This window comes from Tripterygium wilfordii, chromosome 19, assembly GCF_013401445.1.
Source record: "Tripterygium wilfordii isolate XIE 37 chromosome 19, ASM1340144v1, whole genome shotgun sequence".
Taxonomy (NCBI): Eukaryota; Viridiplantae; Streptophyta; class Magnoliopsida; order Celastrales; family Celastraceae; genus Tripterygium; species Tripterygium wilfordii.
The window spans coordinates 14,597,463-14,618,788 of record NC_052250.1 but is presented as its reverse complement, the minus strand read 5'-3'; the positions used below and the strand labels follow the sequence as shown (position 1 = coordinate 14,618,788).

Genomic DNA, 21,326 nt, shown 5'->3' with positions numbered 1-21,326 from the left:
ATTTAGTCTTGAAAAACACGCATAATACAGAAAAATAAGAGATCCGGAAATAAATGAAGCTACGCGTGACGAGTGGGAGCCAGGAGACCGACCATTCCATAATCATCTTTTTTGATGACTGTGGAGATCTGTTGACTTCAAATGTGTACTATCTGCATTCACACACTAATATTACAAGCATATATATATATCGTGGAGAAATGGCTCATGGGCTGCTAGCCTCTTAAACCCAAATACTGAGAGGGCCCATTAATATATCATCAAGTTTATCGCTAAGCAGCAACAGCAATAGGAATCCAATCTGAGATGAAATAGCAACCACCCGTTCAGATTTGGGCAAAAATATCTCTCACAAAGCTTTCAAGAGTTGTACTTTCAGTAAAAGTAGCACAAGCATTAGAGCTCACCCAGAAAAATGGCTCTTCTTACTTCAATCACACAGCATCCATCTTCATCATTCTCCTTGCATCCCAATCTCCATACCTCACTACTACTGATTTCCTCTTCAAAAACTACTTTACACAACAGATTCTGCTCCACAGTCAAACCTCTAAGCCAAAGATCATCTTCTTCACATACTATCCAAAGGGGCTGGAAAATCCAATGTGCTGCAACAAAACCTGCAAAATCACCAGGTAGTTTCTTTTCATCTTAAACTTCAATAGATTAAACTCAAAATAATGTTGGTTCATCAGCAAAACATTTAAAGTTTTTCCTTCAAGGCTGACAATCATTGGGTTTTTCCATCCTATTTTGGAGGGACTAGCTGAAGAAGACTGGAAGGTCAAAAGAGAGTATCTTCTACAGAAAAAGGTAATACTCTTCTCTTGCTATATCAATCCATGACCCCAAACACTGCATAGAAAATAAAATTCCCACATACACCAATCTAAGATGAAAAGCAGGATCAAGTTTTAAGAGGGAAAAAAAAAGGTAACAGAGAATTTTGAGATGCCTCCCAAAGTAGTTGGACTAGAAACTCAGTAGATTTGGCCCTGCATCTGCTATATTAAAGTCTAAAGCTCCATCAAATCATTTCAAACAATTTAAGACCAGTGAAGTAGCAAAAATAATCAGAAAAACTACCTCAACAAGACAGCAACTTTATTTACAATCTAATTCAACAAATCAAGAACTGTCAAGATTCACCATGCCGTACAAACATTTCAAACCAACGATAGTCTCCGAATTGCAATGCTAGCTCTATCAAAACATGAATATCGATTGTTGAAATTTCTATCAGCAGTAGTTGTACATAACATTAACCTACAGAATGAACATAAACAAGCAAAGACACTTACTAATGCAGAAAAATATTTCTTCCTCACAGGTAAGGAGTGTGGATGTCAAGGAAGCTCGACGCCTTCAGCAAGAAAATAATTTTGTGATCCTTGATGTGCGGCCCGAAGCAGAATACAAAGAGGTCAGTCTAATCAAATCTACCCAGTGCCTAGATGAAAGAACATGTAGCTCAAATATAAGTACCTTAAAAAACAGTGTTTAAATTTTAAAAGACTCATTTTGTCTGTGGAGTGTGGACTCATTTCATCATCTAGAGATGAACACAATGTTAAAATGTCATGCTTCTGGCCTTAGGCTCATCCACCAGGTGCTATCAATGTGCAAGTATATAGGCTTATAAAGGAATGGACGGCATGGGACATTGCTAGGCGTGCAGCATTTGCATTTTTTGGTATCTTTGCTGGCACAGAGGAAAACCCCGAGTTCATCCAAAGTACAACATGCCTATCTCACCATACTTCTGTTTTTGCTTCATTTTCATTTAACTCACAAACTAAGTAAATTTTATGCCTATTACTGGCTAGCAGGTGTGGAATCAACTTTAAATAAGGATGCAAAAATAATAGTGGCCTGCTCAGCCGGAGGCACCATGAAGCCATCTCAAAATCTCCCAGAGGGTCAACAATCAAGGTTGGTCCACTCTTATTTTTCATCTGGTCCTTCTACATAGTTTTCCATTGCCTAAGAACTTCACTGCATCAGATAACTTTCATGTATGATGCTATACTTTATAAATACTAATAGGCGCATTGTTGATGAAACGTCAAATAAGATGTTAAACTTTTACAACACTATAAATGCTTAAAAGTTAATCAGGAAAATTCAAGGAGTCATGATGTATGAACAAGAATAATTCAAGACACTAAGTTGACTTAAGATGCTGCTGCATGTTAGTACCCTACAAAAGGAAATAAATGCTTTCCAAAAATTCCTGCAGATCATTGATAGCAGCCTACTTGTTAGTCCTCAATGGTTACAAGAATGTCTTCCATTTAGAAGGAGGCCTCTACACATGGTTTAAGGAGGAATTGCCAACTATTTCTGACGAGTGAAGCAGCATGAGTTTTAAAGGAGCAGTCGGACGGGAAACTCAAATTTTGTTCCTAATGAAACATTTGATGTATCTGTATCAAGATTGCTCTATTCTGTCGAAGATGTTTTTTGTATGAAGACTTTAAGAGCTGTACATATTTGACAGGCTTATGACAAAATTGACTTTGAAGTTTGAAGCTCAAGTGTTTGAACGTCTTTCCACACAGAAAACGAAACTAATGATATTCTAGCACTACATAGTATTAATAAAGCAAAGATAAACACGGCCGCTACAATAATAAAGAGGAAATCTCAACTGTTAACACCTTACGGATTCGTTGTAACTGGTTGACAATTAAAACATTTTCTAGGAGCACTGAAACTTTTTTCCCTTATCGTACAAGCCTACAAGGGGAGTGAAAGGTTTTGAACACCTGGCTGTAAAGAGCCAACTCCCGTACTCCATAGAGAATACATTGTTCTGTGGTTACTTGCCACTACATCTTCTTGAAAACAAGACGAATGGATTTGACCGTAATTGATGAAAGTCAAACTGTCACATATGATGCAGCAGAATATACATGCCATACCACTATGGAAAAAAGTTAAATTGAGATAGATAGAGAGGAAGAAAGTACCATATTCAAAACACAATGCCCAACTGTTTGACAGATACCTCTTCAAAAACGTAGATAGTATGGCATTGTACCTAGTCATTCAAGGAAACATTCTGTAATTCATCGAGACCATACAGATGCAATAGATATCACTGTAGTTAATACCTGCCAAACTGCGCACCAATCATATATAACAGAGGACAATATACAGTGACAAATCACGACAGTGGGGCATCCCAGATTCAGTTGAACTGCAGCGAGATACATTACCTTCACTCATCAGCATCAGTCTTTTGCTATGCCTTCAAAGAAGCTCTTGCCATATGCAAAGCACCTTTAAAACTTATATTTCCACCAATAAACCCACTCATGTGGACAAAAACACAACCAGGGATCCCCGTCACTTCAGAAAGTTCGTCGTTTTCTAAACCTCTCCAGGAAAGTGGCAGAGGTTTCCTGCTCTCAAAGTTATCAGGCGACACCGCCACCGCCTGCACTTGCCACTTTTGATTCCTGTCATCCTGCAAATAGGAATAGCAGAAAAAAATGTATTCGAACTATAATATATAAGTTGATAATGTGTGGCCCACATGATCCAATATGTTGGTAACCACAACACAAGCATTCATGGACATATAAAACACCAGCCTCTGTCATGCATAACGAATACCATAACTTTGTTTTGGTGTGAGAGCTGTTTTGATAAGCTGGAAGGCCATTGGGGATTTTGTGAATGGGACAATTTGGTATTTGATCAATTAGAATCGTCATCCAAATAAGAACATAAGCAATATTAAAAGAGACAGACACAACACGAGAGTACATACCTGATAAATAACATATTTGATTAATGGACAAATCTTCATTTCCTCCTCTAGCTCATATATATGGAGTTTCCACTGCCAAAGAGAATAAAGAGGCAATTGGAGTTTTAACTTTTAAGTGATATATGTTCCAAAATATTCTAATTCAATTAGCAAGAAAAGAATAACTGCACATTTAGCTTCATGCAAAATGTTTACCAATAAACCATTCAGTGATTCAAAGCCCAGATGCCAAACACCATTCACCCAAAAGCTTATAACATCATTCATTCCAAAAGCTTAAGCTATTGAGAGAATTGATAATTTAGCACCATGTTAAATCACTTTCCCCCAACAGCTTAAACAAGTGGAAAAGGGGCAAAGTTAATCCTTTAGACACATTCCAAAACTCTCCCTCACGTATAGTCCAGCGTACCCTTGACAATAGGAGGCCCAAATCAGGGGATAACTAACTTTCGAAGCCCATATATACAAATTGAACATGTCACATGGGTATTTGCTTGAAGACCCACACGTGGGGACTGAACATCTCTTTTCGGATAATTAATTTGGAATGGGGGAAACAAGGATGGAGAAAACTGCTATCCAAACTCTCAACCTGTTATTCCTATACCATATTAAGTCATTGATTCTCCCATAGCTTAAGCTATTGGAAAGGTTGAAATTTAGTCATTTATACCCATTCCAACAGCAGACTCTTTTCTTTTTCCTAGTTATGTAACAAAAATAGATCACCACTTGTAATAATAAGCTACCAATTCAAAATATTCACTCATGAAACTTGTTTTTGTATATGACATCAAAAAACAATCAATTTAACAGCAAAAGTACCATATAAAACAAGATATTAAAGCCCACTTACAGGGCAACTTTTAGTCAACATCATGATTTCACCGCTGGAATCGATATCGTTCCTTGCTGCAAGACACTCCATGACAATAGGTCGAGCAGGTGACCATGAATTTGCTTTGTAATGAATATTCTGTAACATAGCAATCAGTAAATTCACTGAGTAATTCCATTTGGATGACAGTAGAAGCTGTATCTATGTGATCAGTCTTTCAAGTCTCAACTGTACATTAGCCATAAATGTTATGAGAAGAGCTCTAAAAGACTAGCACGTGTATAAACAAAAAAAAATTTAACATTATTCAAACATGGAGCATTTTAAAGTCTGCCCACTGCATGAGCCTTATGAATGGAAGTTGTTTTTTAAACACGATTCACACCTCCAAAAATTCTCCGCCGGAAAGTTGCATTGCTCGTTCAAAGAGTTCATCCTCTCTCTCAGATGATAGGTCATGGTCAACCCAGTCTAGATTCAATCTCTCCACCCTAGATGATAAGCTTGTATTATTCAAATATTTAGGGGACTTGTCCGTATCATACTGACTGATTCCGTTATCAACTGCATCGATAGCCTGTTGAAAGTAGAAATAACATCAGTAAGGATAGACAAGTTCAAACGACTATATCAGATATGACGGCAGCCTATCAGGACACTAATGAATAAGACTTATCATAGAACAGACTGCAGCAAAGAACTACCAAGACCTTTTCCCAATATGTTACCACTCGTTCCACACATCATATGTTTTGAATGTTCTTCATCTATTTATTAATTCAAATGCTTATGAAAGATTCATGATTGAGAAGCTGCATATATCTCGCATACTTGCAAGTAGGACCTTGGCAGCTATTGAAAAGGGCAACACCCACCTCTGTTGGCAATGGTACAAGGAAGCTTGTCCACTAGCATAATTTGGCAAACCAAGGACCTTTTGCATTTTGACACTTTTGTTATTGAGTCAATGAATGCCAAAAAAACAATGATTACCAGCCTCCCCTAGAATAACAGGACTGAAGAGAGTGCCACCACTACCCACGCAAACATTAACACCTAGAGAAGGACCACAAACATGACAGGCAAGCAAGGCAGCAACATAAGAGAACCACAAGACTAAGAAGACAGCTTATGCTACCAGGAAGTTTTTAATGTGGCATTAGCAGAAGGTAAGAAGTCATCACACATGCCACCACTCAGAAAAATTATTAGGCCATAATGATTCAGGTTCCATCATGCATCTCCAACAAGGTCATCATCGACAAGCAATTTGTCAAGTTTGTATAACATGACAAACATGTATTGAGGTTCACACAATATTGTCCATATCAGTAACTGATCAAATCCCAATTTAGATAGAATCACATTTCTGACTATATGATTTAAAACATCCAGAATTTCAATTTCCCGTACGTATATAAGACTACCAAATCAGCATGCCGCTTGACAAACATATAATGATTAATGAACTATTGATCAAAACTTAAGGAAATTACAAAATCATGGTTTTCCAAACCTATAAGGATCAACAATATGCAGTATATGTTACCTCCATAAAGTCCTTATAAACGACAATAAATAAGTGATGCAAATCCGAGTCTCCCTCACCAAGCTGAAGCTCCTTTCCAATGATCTCTCTTCCATAGTGCTATGGGTGAAATTTTGCCATCATATTCAAGTTACCAACAACATGAGATAAAGTTAACTTAATCTGTCTAATTAGAAGGGGAAAAAAGACAACCAACTCACTCCATAAAATAAAAAGAATAAAATAAAAGAATAAACAAGCGAGAGGTAATCAAGTTGCTAATTCCACACTATGCAAAGGTCGTAACATCTTCCTTTCACAACACAGCAATCATTTAAACTGAAGAAACTTCGCTCTGACCTTGAGGAACATGTTCTTGGCAATTAGATAATAAGAGGAATCAAATTATTACGAACCGCAAGGGGAGCATACAAAATTTCTTCTTTTTGGGCGCTCTGCCATCTCCCTTTACAAACGAAATGCAGTGAAACCACACAAAATGAAACTATAAGGTGAATTACAATGGCCATTAGCAATAAATTTGCATTCTAAAGTTTTTTTTTTCATAAAAGAAAGAATAACAACTAACCTTTTTGCATACTCTTACAAGCCATGCTTATGGAAAGTGAATGACAAATGGTAGCCATAGATCAGTAGAAAAACAGAGTATACATGCATGTTTTTGCCAATAGTAATAATTACAGAGAAGGTACCTTATAGACAAGTCCAGCACTACTAAGTTTAGTGGTGAAGCCATACCCAAGGGCTTCCTGAAATCCTTTCTGGTGATGGTCATAACGATCTCGGCTCTGATCATACACACCTCCAACGTCAAGCACTGCGTCAAGTGTGTCCAATACCTAAAACAACACTCATCGAAACCAAAGAAATTCATCAAAACAATAACAAAGAGAAACTCAAGTTGTTTAAGTTCTAAAAGTATCTGAGGCTACAAAATATGGAGACATTTTCGATTTACTTCTTCACTGAACAGGGTAGAAGTTTTAATTGCGTTTTGTTAAGTTTCGCGCGATACTTCATACAAAGACGATAGTTTCTTAATGCATCCTGACCCTATTTAGCAACGAAACACGGACCGAAGAATGCTGAGAAAGAGATTTTAGGTAGTTGCTTCCTTTTTGTGCACATTTTCTAGCAACCGACCACTAATTAGAGAAATAAGATTTGTGAATCATAAGACTTCAGAGACTATCTCCAATCGACTCTCACTAACTACTTGGCAAGCAAACAAGGTTAAAATAGTTGGAGAAGGGGAACCTGAGGGTCTCTGGTACGGATGATTTGAGCATTTGAGAATTTATTAGTGAGACGAATCATGAAGCAGGCGAGAGCTTCGTCGCAGTGAAAGCTTCCATCGTGAGTTCCCACTCGCTTCGCCTCGGTTGAGAAATTACAAGTCCTGTTAGTGTGTACAAGCTTCCGCCTCCACCATCGCGGCCGCAGCCTCAGCGCGAACATTTGAAAAACCTTTCCTCCAATTTTAATTTCCCGGGTGCGTGACAGCGAAATGAACCAACGTCGTCTCTCAGCGTAAATCTCTTTGTATGATTAGACTGGACTGGCATTATAGACAAGCCCATTGGACTAGAACGAGCCCAGTGGGCTATGACAACAGTTAGAAAACAATTTCGGAGACTATTTTTTCGTTCATAGTTCATACCAAATTATCACAAACTAAATTGACCTTGATCAAAGATGTGACCAAGCAAGTATACAATAAAGTTTCAGCCCTCTATATGAGAGCTCCAGAAATTCCCAAAAACTTCAAAGCTTTACAAGGTGTCATAAGGCAGACAGGCAGTTAATCTTGTATCATCCAAATGTCTTGTAGTAATGACATCATATACAATGCTCAAATCAACAAGTTTCTTGCTGCCTGTATATTGTAATCTCCTGCTGCTTAAAATACCGGCGGTCCTCCTCATCAACCAGAACCAGGTTTAAATAATACTTTACACTGAACTTATTGTTGATGTTGCCATGTGTTGGTGTCAGTTCATAAGGACTTAGAAACAGCCTGATTGGTATTGATTCGCCTGAATCAGCAAGCAAGCGCTGGTAAGACATTACAACTTTTGGCAGTGACAGCAGAAAAAAGTGTGTTGCACCTAAATTCAAAAGAAACGAAATCTGCCAAGGAACTTAGGCTGTCTAAATAAATTAAACAGATAAACCCTGAACTTAATGCTTGCATTGGCACATTGTACATATGTTAAGAACTTAAGCCATCTAAATAATATGAAAAGACGAGGCCAAAACTGGGTGCCTGGCCCGCAATGGCATATTAGTACATATGGCAGTAACTTGGGCTGGTCATGTAAATGAATTAAATAGATAATGCCAACCTGATGCATGCAGTGGCATATCCGTGCATATGACATGTTGGTAGAAAATGATAACCACTGCGTTTGGTTGGTGATGCATAAACGAAACTTGCAGGAAAATCAATATTTTAACATACCCCTTACTGGAGCACCATCCATCAACTCATATTTAGCGAGTGTCTCCGTCTCAACATGAGTATTGGCCCCTGATCCTGTAGATTCTCGACGTCTGATTTCAAGGTCCATATTTTTTATCTTGATTCTTACAAGAAGGAAATATATCTTCCCAATGATTATATCTTTTAGATGATACCTGCATTCCAATCAGCACAAAGCATGACATTCACCTCAGAAAACAGCCAACAAATCAATTTGCATGCCTAAATGATAAGGCAAAGCATATAAAGCCACCCCATATATCCAGGTTGAGCTAGAATCATTTCAGATCAGAATCAGACTGTGATTAGAAAAGCTCTTTTGCTGAATTAGCAAAAACACAACCAGATGAAACAACAAACTCTTAATCTTTCAACCAACACTCATCATACTGATTGGGTAATCACGAGCATAATGAACCAAACAAATTGGCCAGTGACCCTATTTACAACATATGCTCAACTCACTTGCTTTTATTATACTCAAACTCAATGTGTAGGCAATCTTCAATTCCAACTTCCATCTGCACGAGACAGTAAGATTGCAATAAAGTCTACGGATTAATAGAGATCAGCACTTGTCCAGTGCAAGAAATATGCAAATCAACATTCACAAATATATATACACTATACTGTTAGAAATTTGGATCGAGGGTGAGCCCACGATACATGGGCTTAACAAATGTGGGTTTACTTGGCAATGGAGGAAAGCCCATCTAACTCAAAAGCTTAAGCCAATGAGTTTGGCCTCCCTCATGCCTTATAAACCACACTTCCTTCTAATTTTCCAATGTGAGACTTTGTGTGGGTTCCAACACAAGGTGAGCCCACGTTACATGGGCCTAACACATGTGGGTTTACTTGGCAATGGAAGCAAGCTCATCTAACTCAAAAACTTAAACCAATGAGTTTGGCCTCCCCCATGCCTTATAAACCACACCACTTCCTTCTAATTTTTCAATGTGGGACTTTGTGTGCGTTCCAACATATACATATAGATATTGATATATATATATATAAAGAAAAAAAAAGGATAACTTAAAGAAAAAACTTCACTCCATTCAATGAGTATCTGCAGGGCCCACTTAACTGTAATTGTTATCTCAAACTAGTATACTGGTCACAGAAATTGCCACAAACATTAAAATGGTGATGTTTGACTTTGTTAGCAGTGAAAACTACACTACATCTTCATTCTACAAAATTTCAAATTCTGTTCTCACCTTGATGCCGTTGTTGATTGGTGGAAGTGGGGAATAGTTACAAACCTAAAATACAAATTAGAGATACTTTGTAAGTAACAATTTAAGTAGTGCCAGAATGATAATTTTAACGGAACCGACTTAACCATTCAATAGATATGGGCTGAATAATGAGAGTACTTTTACTATCCTTCTGCAATATAATAGGTACATGAAAAGATGGTTTTGCATGTGAGATAATTTCCAGAATTACCATGCTCAGAAATGATATTTCATGCCAAAAAAATTGAACAACTAAAATTGTGAAAGATACAAAAAGATTTAGTATTTTTGAAAATTGATGACAATGATGACCCACAAATAACACACAAACCCAGTAAAAAATATTACCACAAAGTCCTGGTATTCAATTATGCTTCCAGCATAACCACGACTTACAGTCACTTTCAGGACATATCTGGAAATAGCAAATAAGCAAATTATTGTCAGTTGAGTTGTCAACCATTACACTATTACAAAACTTTCATCTTATCACTAGCCAAACTTGCATATATTAGGATTCTATATATCCCATAAAATTCCCATACACCTCCAATTAGGGCACTTCGTTTGGAACTCCCAACTTTTGCTTCTCCACATTCAGTTAAGCACACTTATAACCTGTAGGTTATTAGTAGAGTGAGTGCGCCCCTGTTGACCATCTATTAGTGTTAATAAATCATGAAGGCATATCAATACACAGAGGAGATAACGGAGAAGTGCTGCTATTAAGTTTACTTGCACTATCGTTTCACAAAGAACTGAACAAACAACAACTATACTTTTCACTACGTACCAGCGGATTGTGGCTTATGATTGAAATATACTTAGGAATTCAACCGCAGATATGAGTACATATCCCTACCCATGAATATAATGACAAAAACACAATAAACAACCATGATAGTTCTATCAAATAATTTCAGAATTTAACCCTATACAGATGCGACTATGCGAGTAATCTCAATATTTTGAGTCATAAAAACCATTCAGTCCCCAGCATAACTTAATAGTTTACATTGAACATTATGAAATGAAATAAGTACTAAAGCCAAGCTCTAAGGTGCAAAACGCTCAAACAAATGACTAAAAAATAGCAGCTCTAATAAATCTATATAGATTTGAGAGCTATAGGATATTTATAAATACTTATGACAACCAAACTGTAAGTATTAATGAAACACTACTGAATATTACAATCAAACAAGAGACAAAAAGGGGTCTGCCTCTAGGATTTTAAGAATGAGTACATAGCATACCTGAGCCTCACATTCACCCCATTGTATGTCTCATATGGCATTTCAACGGTAGAAAATTCGAAAGGATATGTTTTCCTTTCATATATTTCTCCAGGAACTTCCAATTCACGAACTGCAGGCAACAGAACGCAGATCACAAAAAGTTAAGTAGAGAAGTATAGATTCCACCACTTTTTGCAAATTTAAGATCAAGGACAAAAACATATCCATCACTCAGATGCATATATCCGCTTTTCTGTACCAAAGAAACTATATAAACATTACTCACCGAGAGAAGTGAAGTCATAAAAGTTTCCTCTGTCGAAGTACATCTCTGCAAATAGACAGAAAATATATCATAAATTTCATTTCAAAATATAGGAAGGGGCAACACTATTAAGAGACGCCTTCATCATGCAAATGAAAAAAAAAATCCAATGGCAGTATCAACAAAGAAATTAGGCATCCTTCCATTCTATTAGAGTAAGCTATTGGCACATATCTTACAAGGAAGCAACTTGACCCAATAATATATCAAACTAGTTGCAGTCATTCATACAGAGCCCTCTTCACCATAAGAAGAAGAGGGTAGAATGAGAATTACGAAGGAAACTTGATAACCTTCAGGAAAGTTTTTTCATCCAACTATATATAGCAGTCTGAAGTACAAAATCAGATTCACATAAACTCAATGAGAAAGCAGCTTTAATATAAAAAGGAGAGGGTCAGCAGAGAGCGATAAATCTAGAACTAGAAGACAGCAGTAGGTATCCTCACAACCAAAGGTATATCATAGGAGAAAATCCAAATGAGTAGGAAAGAGCTGATTAGAAACAGAGGTGACAACCTTATATCTTGGACAATGTGCATTCTATAAACAGCCTTTCAAAAGTTATTTTTCGCTCTCATTTTGTTTTTCCTATGAGCACTGTAGTCAAGATTCAGGTCTTGATCATTCCCACATTGTCTGGGTAAGGAAGCCCAAGCTAGAACAACAGCTATCTGACGGGCTTTCCTTACAAGAAACTAGGTGCAAAAAAATACCACCTCACAAATTATGAGGTCCAGAGAACTGATCTAAGACAGGATTGAGGTTTAGATTACCAAAGTGAAGCACGTAATGCTAGTTCTCCAATCCTATCCTGTCAAGCAAAATGTACTGTAAAATAACATCAGATCAAGCACTCACCTATTTGACCGAGGAGCTCTATTTTCACACCATTGTGTTCGACCTTCTTTCCTTGAACTGGTTCCACAGAAATCTAGATATGCCAACAAATGAAAAACTAGAAAATAAAAACTTGAAGTTAACGTAATATGATACACTATATAATGTGCACATCATATTCATCATACACAAGGCTGCCGCAATGAGTGGTGTTAGGGATAGGCAAGATGGACACAGCCCTTGCCCCCACATAACATGTGAAGAGGTTGTTTTCACCAATTGAACTTGTCACCTTTTAGGTTGCACCCCTACAACTCTACCACCGAGTCACATGCTCGCCTGTGATTATTATTCACAATTACGCAACAAAATACCTTCCCGGCAATATTTTCTTGGCTTTGAAAAAGTGGGGCCATAACTGATTGACCATTTTCCTTCTTTATAGGAACCTAACAAAAACCAGCATATCAAAAACTAATATCATGTAAGTCTAACTTGCGAATAAATGAATAAAAATAAAAGCTACAATCAAAACACAGGACAAATAGATGAGGATACACAGCAGAAATCATAGGTTTACCTGCTTGCGAGTTTTCCCATCAGCAAATGTGATTGAAATACTACATGATGGCTTGAAGGCGCCAATAAGGTAATTCTGGAAAATTAATTTTGGGTCGCTAATCAATAAAATACTAAAAAGTAGAAGAAATATAAGTTCATAACCATCAGCAAGATACATTACCATGTTGTTCAAAGTCTAGTCTCAATCCCTAAGCCTGGATCAACACGACCGGATACCTGATGAACCCAATGTCAATTCATTCATAATCAATACACAGGTAAAAACACCTTAACTTCCATTTCAAGAAAAACTACATACAAGGCGACAAAGCAACCAGGAACACAAAAACACAAAATTCCGTTAAATTCCCTAAACCCTGACTTAATATCATACTAATGCCACAACATTACAATTTCTCACTCACGCAAATACTTAGATGCAACACTGTAATAACCACCTTAAAAGCGTGAGAAATCCCAGTGAATTGAATGAACTGCAGCAAAATCAGGATCGATTTTGAAAAAATGCAGGGCCGGCAAATTAGGGATGAGAAAGCTTTGATTAGAGATAAAAAAAAAAAAAAAATTGACGCACCTCTGATATCGAACTGATTCAATATGATTTTGCTTCAATAAGCCGCGCAGGAAGAACTGAGATCGAACTAAGTCAGAGCGAGAGAACGAAGTTTGATCAGGAAAATTTGACAGTTGAGCATAGTAACAATAGTACCAGACTACCGGACTAGCAGTTGCCAGCGCCAAGCTCAACTCACGTGTTTTCCACGTGGTGGTGAGGGAGGCTATCGTAATTTGAGTACAAAGACTATAATAGGTTAATGTGATCATTTGGGATGAATTAGGGCAAAACACACATAATTATAAAAAATTTCATGGAAAATTTTATATAAATAATTAAAATCCTGAAATAAAATTTGTAGTGCTCATAATGTATAAATAATTTCTTTCAATTTGTGTTGTCTCTTTGAGTAATTAAACACTTAAAATTTAGTATATGGACCTAGAATCCTAGCTTAAAGTGCACATATTTTTACACCTACATTCTAATTTAGATTGGTGTTTTTCAAGTACTCAATTATCTTTTCAAGTATATATTATATTGAAAAAAATTTAAAAATTCAAATTGTAACATAATATATATTATTGGAGAAAAACAAATTTTATGAAACTTGAATAAAATCTTATTTAACTTATTTCTTTATTTTATAAGGAGGTCCACAAAAAAGACATTTAAAATTAATAATTCGTAAGTACTTATATTTGAACTACAACATTCTTTGCTTCTCTAGCATATAGGATGGATGGGTTTCATATGATTTTGTAACGAGTGCGTAAATAATTTGTAACTGATAACATATTATGTAGAGGTGAATTTTATGTATATTCTCTATCTGTCCCGACGCACCTACTTTGTTGTTTACATAAAACAAAAAAAATAAATAACATTTAAAAAATATTGTAGGTATATCGTAAGGAAGCCCTTCAAATTTTACTGGGCACTATTACTAATCAAATCCTGATCATTGTTTGTCAATAGATCCTAAATCGTATGGCTCATCTTTTCTCTTGCTTCCCATTCTCAATAGTCCGTACAACTTTCGAAAATCTTTCACCGAGTTCTCCCGATCAAACAAGCTTCCCGGCTCTCGATCACCCTTATTTTCCACACCGTGACCCGACCCGTCTTCGCTCAATCTTTGCCCGATCTTTCTGTTGGCTTGTAAAGCAGTGATCACGTATTTAATGGCCCGACTCGGAGAACTCCGGTTCGAGATCATAATCTCACCGATCTCCGCCGGACTCAAGCTCGACCCGTATTGGATCATTTCCTCCACTTGGCTGAAAAGCTTGTGCTCCTTCACTCCCAAATAGCTGTTCGCCAAGCCCTTGAAGGCGGAGAAATCACACGGTGGAAAATGAATGTGAACATCAATCCGTCCAGGCCTCATCACCGCTTGATCAATCTGATCCTTACTGTTCATCGTGAACACCATCACACGTTCCTTGCCACAACACGATATGATCCCGTCCATGAAATTCAATATACCGGACAAGCTCACCGTCGTTGATTTCTCCGTCAAGAACCGATCGAGCCCCTCAATCACGATCACTGACCTGGCAGTGGTTTCCAGCAGAAGCATCTTTAAATCAGCGTCGTCGGAAACTCTGGACAGGTCAACATCATACACGTCAAAACAGAGGAACTTAGCCATGGCGGCGATGAAACTTGACTTTCCCGTACCAGACGCACCGTATAGAAGATAACTCCGTTTCCAAACCCGACCCAACTTGTTGTAATACTGCTTAGACTTCAAAAATGACTCGAGATCCGACTTCACCTTGTTCTTCACATCACCGTCCATGACCACCGTATCAAAAGTTGCCGGATGGTTGAATTGAACCCATCTCCACCGTCCATGCATACCCTCCACCGCCGGGAAATTCATATACATCCTTATCTCCCTATTGCTTAGCTCGTTCTCCTCGGCAACGGACAGAATGTGTTGCAAGTAAGGACGCAAAACCCGACGCTTGTCTTTCTTTCTCAGCTTCAACACGAATGTCCTCTCTACATGTGTCCAAGACATTTTGGCACCGAGGAAGGTGTCGGGTATGGAATGTTTTTCCGGGTCGAAGCGGAGGATGATGTCGTTTGGTTTTGGACCCGTGAATAGGTTGGTGACATCGGCGTCTTCGTGGTGGGAAGGCAGGGAGTTGAGGTAAGTGGAGACTTTGCGGTAGAGTTGGTTCTGCTGGAGATGTTCATGGTCCGTCTGTGGTACCCGGTAGAGTTGGTGGACGTGAAACAAGTCCTCGAAAGATCGCCAGAGTCGTCCAAGTATGCTTAATGACGATGTCGTTGACAAGAACCGAAGAATCATGAACAAAACCAGCATGGCAAACGCCAAGGCTATTGCAGGAGCCATTGCTGATACAGAAGCAGGCAAAATGGTTTGATGATTTTAATGGGAGGGGTGTCTGGCCAAAGCCGGCACTAATGGGTCAAACAAAGGCCACGAGAGAGGGGCAGAAGGAATAACGCTGAAATGGAAGGCGTGTTTGGCCGTCTTTTTATGACCAACTGAACATGGACTAGTATTACCATATGAGTAGACAAAACTAATTATCTCGTATTATGATAAAACTATTTGTTTGTGATATAACACAAATCGGGGATCGTAGCTATCTGTCTTTGTCATGCAATGCCTAGTTAATTAGGAGTAATAAATAAATGAAATGTGGAAAGACTGAAAATTAGAATTACAGACACTACCCATTCAAACGTCAAAGATAGTACTAGTCTGTCTCTATCCATCTTTCAACATTGAAATATGTTAGGTTTGAACAAGTAACCAGAAACACTTTTACGAGCCTCCATTATTGTCACAGCTCCAAAATATTGTAAAAGCCTCGTCAATCAACAATCCTAACAACATCCTCCTTACAGACAAGACTGGATAGAAGAAGGGATAAGATTGGCGAACATGCGGATGCAGGCATCGATACATCATATTGGTAATAAATAAGTCATCAAAATAAACAAACGCAAAAGAGAGAGAATTCCAATTAAAAACTACAAAGTGCATAAACACTACTGATTACGATCATATCACAATCCTTTACTATATTCAACCAACCCCACAAAGAAGACAATTCAAAAATCACAACCACTATTCTCATGGATATTGGTCAGCCATTCCAAGTAATCTAAACTGTCATGCAGTCCATCTTGCATATGGAGATTCAAAGCTACAATTAGCTTGGATGATGCAAGAGCTGCAATATAATGAAGGAGCAAAACAGCTCAACAAATCTATGCAAAAGGGTCTAAGGAATGAATCTAAGAGATGTTCCTACTCAGCAAGAAAGTAAACTGGTATATCAGTCTTCTATCAAATTCTATACCCGGAAGAGAATGCCTACAACTTATAAATAAAAAGAGTAAGTCATACCTATCATCCGAATTCACAGCTGGCTGAAAATGCGCATGAAAAGACAGTCAGGTAGACGAAGGAAGAACCATAACTAAATGAAACCCTTAAGAGAAATTAACCATCTTTGCTCATTAATAATGCAGCAGGGCAGGGTAAACAATAAAAGCATTAATGCTAAGTCAAAATGTGATATCCTCGAGACATTTAAGAATATGTTGGATGGCATTTCAAAACCAAAGTGCAACACCTGCCTTAAGATACTTCAATCTCACATAACACCAAAAAGTAAAACACTCCACAGACTAAAAAATCACGTCATGATTTTACAAAGACTAGAACGTATCTGGAGAATGTGGCAAAGACAAGATTTCAAGGATCTTGGTTATCTGATTGAATATTTAATATTTGGGAAACCACAAGCCTAGATAGCTCATTAATTGCAGAATGAACCTGATTATCATCTGTGTCTCTAGATCTCGACCATCTTGGCGATTGTGAGTTTAGGCTATTGTACTCGCTGGCGGCAACCCTGGTCTTTTTGGAAGTAAGAAGAACTTTCTCTAAATCTGACTGTAACATTGGCCTTGGTTCCTGAAAACACGAGCGAAGGACCAAATATGCTCAGTCGAATGCAAAATCTCAAGGCAAGGAACCTAAGTTAACCTACCACTTCACATGCAATGAAGAGAGTTAAATGAGAAAGCCCCCCCAGCCAAAAATAATAATAACAACCACTACCCAAACAGTACTACAGGAGAGTACCCAGTATTTTGCAATGGAAAATTCAGTAATGGAATGGAAACAAAGAATAAGAATGCACTTACAGAAGATCTTTTGCCCTTCTTCTCCTCATCTAGTAGGTCCCTGATTGGGAAGTAGGCTGCTTCCTTACATAGTTCCAAGAGATCTGAACCTGTGTAGTCCTCACACATGCTGGATACGTAATCAAAGTCAACGCTTTCTTCAACCTTCTCGCCTTTCAGAATGACCTTCAGAATCTCAGCTCTTTCTCGCCGGTCAGGCATCCCAATCTCAAAGGATTGAGGAAGACGACGGAGGATCGCTTCATCAAGTTCCGATGGACGATTAGTTGCAGCAAGAACCATAACCCGCGCATTCTCTGTAAGAACAATGAAATCATCAAAAAAAATACACCAGCCTAATGCAAGACCGATGTATAAATTTATCAAACTTATCCTATGTAAGACATCCTGAAGATAAACCCCTCCCCATTTAGACAAGAAACAACATTAATTAAACTTATCTTCAGAAAGGGGGAAAAAACTCACGATCTGTGGTAAACCCATCCCATAAAGCCATAAACTCAGTCTTCATGTTTGTTAATGCTTCATGATCTGTAGTACGACGCTGACCCAAAAAACTATCAACCTCATCAATAAATATAATAGCAGGCTGGAGTTTATAAGCCAGGGTAAATACAGCAGCCACTGCAACAGCCAACAGTATGGCAAAGGATCAATTGTTAGTAACGTCCAAAAATAAGCTTACATTTGGAAAAAAGAAACAGGAGTGCAAATATACAATCTTGGAAATTTGCTTTGATACTACTTTTGATCACAAAAACAAATTAATCCTTTAAAAGCTCAATCTCGAGGGGAAGAAGGGTAGCAAAAGATGGTTTCATCATCAGAATCCACTCAACATAGTAAACTATTTTAATGAAAATTCGATCTTCTTCCTTGAAGGACCATTTTTGTTGACCTCAGTGTAAGTTCAGACTTCAGACAGTAGACACAGTGAACAAAGCTCCAGAAATAGTTCCAATTTATAAAGATTGGGAGAGGCATATGTAGGTGAAGTTACTCTAGCAATGTAGACAAGCTCTTTGTGCAGCTAGAACCTGTGATACCCAGAATCCAATGAAGTAACTTTACCATTGGACCAAGGTTCATCCTCTATTATATGAGAAAATTTATTTAAAATTTTATAATTGTGTCTGTTCTGAGTAACATTGGTGTTCAAAACTTCAAATATGAATAGGGAAGTTAGGAACGGAACCCTATCTTTCTCATACTCATTCAGCATAATATTACACCCCATAAATTTTAAAAATACAAAAACTAAATCTGTACAATCACAATGATTTGCTCCATGCGAAGAATTAACATATATATAAACATATTTTTTTCTAGTTGTTCAAAGGGGATGGAGGTTCAAAGCCCTACCCTGACATAGTATCCACGACACATGAAACTCATCTTCACAGTAAAGTTACTCCTCATACAGCCTTAAACCAAAAAAAAAAAAAAAAAAAAAACATATTGACCCCATTGCAGAAAAGTTCCATTAGCATAGAGTCAGGTAGTCACACACTGAATATAGTAAATTTCATGCAACAGTATAAAGGCATAAACCACAGGTAAGACACTCACATCGAAGAAGCAATTTCTAGCAATCTAGACTCACCAAGTTTTTGTGCGTCACCAAACCACTTGCTCATCAAATTAGATATCCTCACATTAATAAAAACAGCTCCAGACTCTTTTGCAATTGCTTTTGCAAGCATAGTCTTTCCAGTACCGGGGGGCCCATATAGCAACACCCCTTTTTGGGGACTGAGAAGCTTCCCATGCGAAAACAGCTCGGGTCTCCGAAGTGGAAGAATAACCAGTTCATACAAAGCTTGTTTGATGGTTTCTAATCCTCCAATGGTATCAAATTCCACATCAATATGATCAGGATTTATAACATCACAAGCTATCACATCCTGCCAAATTTTTGAATAAAGAAGACAGGCAAAACAAGAAATTATCAACCGTTCAGAGTCTTCAGACCTTGGGTATACTCCACACACGCAACTGAAAAAACCTCTCATGGATAATATTTCAAAATACGTGACAAATGAAACAAAACTTGAAAATATAAAACAGTTTAACAAAACTAAAAGTGACTGAAAAGATGGTGTATATGTGAACCTCAAGCATGCCAATTATGAGAGTACGTTGGTTTCTTTTGTCAAATATATGCTATCAGCTTCGATGCTGATGTCCTCATGCTTCAAAGTTCCAGGACCAATCTCTATCCAAGACCATGTCACTTTTAACAAAATCCATTTTCCAACCTATAGCTCTTTTCAGTCAATTAAAGGTGTGCCAGGGTAATCTAAGAAGTCCTCCATAAAAATGTTTACCACGATAAACTGAGGGGGAAGCACAGAAAAGACAGCAACCCACACTTAGGAAAGTAGCATGTTGAATAAATGCTTCAGAAGATCATCAACTGATCACATACCGGAAAAATGTCAATATAATTACAGAATATCTTGTCAGATCAAATTTATGACGGCATAGATCGTTCTTCAAGGATACAAAAGGATGTGAAAGAGCCATTTAGATACCACTTCACTGTTACAGGAACTCTGCATGGCAGCTAAGAGTCATCTCAACCCCTAAATTCGGGCAAAAAAAACATCCGGCAAAACAAAGGAATTGGCTAAATCTATAAAGTTGAAGCAGACGAAAAAAAATGGAAACACGCTGAAAATCGCATTGTGTCAATTCCAATTCCACTGTTTCTTTCATATTAAATTGGTCAGTTAACCAAAAACTACAAATATAAACCTGAAATTGAAGTAACAACGCAAGGATTCAAATCCCGCACTACCAGAATTCCGAACAATCAAAATATTTTTACATGGAAAATCATTGATCAACCACTCACGCAGAAAACCCTAACCCATTCCCTAGCCCATTCTGAAAGACCGCCAATTAACAATGATACATTGAAAACCAAGTTCCTCAATCGGTTCAAAATTCATAGTTCACATCCAAAAATGACGCGTAATTAAGACTTCCATATCCATATTATGGTTATACGACTGGACCGAACACAAAGCGATTCACAATTCTAAGTGGGTACCTCGTAAGGATTGGTCTGAATGAGAGGACGGCCGAGGCGCTTGGAGATTTCCTTCTTGTGCTGGAGGGCTTTCTTGGAGGCCTCCCGGTTGGGGTCGAGGTGTCGGAGCCCCGCGAACAAAACCAAGCAGCTAAGCGCCGCACTTGCCGCGTACAACACCAGTTCCTGCAAGAACTTCGTCTCGGAAGAACCTCCCATCTTGTTCCTTTATTTCTGATATGGTCTTCTTCGATTAACGACTTCAGTGCGAAAAGCTGTATAAATTGTCCAAAGGAAACCTTTTCGGTTTCGAGTGTCCTTGGCGGGTAAGGAAGGGAATGAGATAGAATAGAAGAGAGAATGTAGTGGAGAGTCGAGTTTGGGTGACTTCAACTTCGTTGATCATGGGCCTGGACTTTGGGCTTATCCAGGGACGTTTTCTTGTGAACAAGGCCCAGGTCGTGGGTATCCAATCCATCATCAGGCCTTTTAGACAAGTGAGTATCACTGCAAAACATCGGAGCGAAAAATGGGGTTAATTCTCAATGAAAAACTTTATTAATACAAATTAAATTAAATTAAATACCAAAGCCATCCCAAACCCAACCAAATAAATTAAAAAAGAATTGTGGTCACATACTTTTTTTGAGAATGAATGTA

General features: G+C 37.9%; 5 protein-coding genes across 8 annotated transcripts; 1 reads left to right on the top strand and 4 right to left on the bottom strand.

Annotated features, from left to right (window-relative positions):
• Positions 1-131: 131 nt before the first annotated feature.
• On the bottom strand, positions 132-7,752 carry LOC119986309 (MYG1 exonuclease-like). Of its 3 annotated transcripts, XM_038830888.1 has the most exons (11): positions 7,426-7,752; positions 6,861-7,007; positions 6,169-6,267; positions 5,005-5,196; positions 4,638-4,757; positions 3,779-3,850; positions 3,222-3,472; positions 2,973-3,043; positions 1,302-1,450; positions 408-620; positions 132-301 (listed from the first exon to the last, which is right to left on the bottom strand). In XM_038830888.1, the coding sequence occupies exons 1-7, from the start codon at positions 7,624-7,626 to the stop codon at positions 3,248-3,250; spliced, it is 1,056 nt and encodes a 351-aa protein (XP_038686816.1). In that variant the 5' UTR covers positions 7,627-7,752; the 3' UTR covers positions 132-301; positions 408-620; positions 1,302-1,450; positions 2,973-3,043; positions 3,222-3,247. The 3 variants fall into 3 exon arrangements, with proteins under 3 accessions (XP_038686816.1, XP_038686817.1, XP_038686818.1); XM_038830889.1 differs by lacking the exon at positions 1,302-1,450; XM_038830890.1 differs by lacking the exons at positions 132-301; positions 408-620; positions 1,302-1,450 and adding an exon at positions 2,628-2,887.
• LOC119986312 (rhodanese-like domain-containing protein 14, chloroplastic) lies at positions 266-2,531 on the top strand. 2 transcript variants are annotated; one of them, XM_038830893.1, is made up of 6 exons: positions 266-635; positions 767-813; positions 1,331-1,423; positions 1,597-1,735; positions 1,830-1,932; positions 2,240-2,531. In XM_038830893.1, exons 1-6 carry the CDS (start codon positions 416-418, stop codon positions 2,352-2,354), a joined length of 717 nt encoding a protein of 238 aa, XP_038686821.1. In that variant the 5' UTR covers positions 266-415; the 3' UTR covers positions 2,355-2,531. The 2 variants fall into 2 exon arrangements, with proteins under 2 accessions (XP_038686821.1, XP_038686820.1); XM_038830892.1 differs by having other exon boundaries at positions 288-635; positions 1,827-1,932.
• A 73-nt stretch (positions 7,753-7,825) lies between the features above and the next one.
• On the bottom strand, positions 7,826-13,599 carry LOC119986311 (vacuolar protein sorting-associated protein 26A-like). The gene is made up of 12 exons (XM_038830891.1): positions 13,451-13,599; positions 13,037-13,092; positions 12,875-12,949; positions 12,669-12,743; positions 12,316-12,388; positions 11,416-11,460; positions 11,148-11,259; positions 10,240-10,306; positions 9,871-9,915; positions 9,116-9,171; positions 8,630-8,805; positions 7,826-8,204 (listed from the first exon to the last, which is right to left on the bottom strand). Exons 2-12 carry the CDS (start codon positions 13,037-13,039, stop codon positions 8,026-8,028), a joined length of 906 nt encoding a protein of 301 aa, XP_038686819.1. The 5' UTR covers positions 13,040-13,092; positions 13,451-13,599; the 3' UTR covers positions 7,826-8,025.
• A 690-nt stretch (positions 13,600-14,289) lies between these two features.
• Positions 14,290-15,995, bottom strand: LOC119985745 (AAA-ATPase At2g46620-like). The gene has a single exon (XM_038830122.1). It carries the CDS (start codon positions 15,798-15,800, stop codon positions 14,394-14,396), a length of 1,407 nt encoding a protein of 468 aa, XP_038686050.1. The 5' UTR covers positions 15,801-15,995; the 3' UTR covers positions 14,290-14,393.
• A 948-nt stretch (positions 15,996-16,943) lies between these two features.
• On the bottom strand, positions 16,944-21,009 carry LOC119985746 (ATPase family AAA domain-containing protein 1-B). The gene is made up of 5 exons (XM_038830123.1): positions 20,688-21,009; positions 19,236-19,536; positions 18,098-18,256; positions 17,633-17,928; positions 16,944-17,399 (listed from the first exon to the last, which is right to left on the bottom strand). The coding sequence occupies exons 1-5, from the start codon at positions 20,883-20,885 to the stop codon at positions 17,178-17,180; spliced, it is 1,176 nt and encodes a 391-aa protein (XP_038686051.1). The 5' UTR covers positions 20,886-21,009; the 3' UTR covers positions 16,944-17,177.
• Between the last annotated feature and the right edge of the window lie 317 nt (positions 21,010-21,326).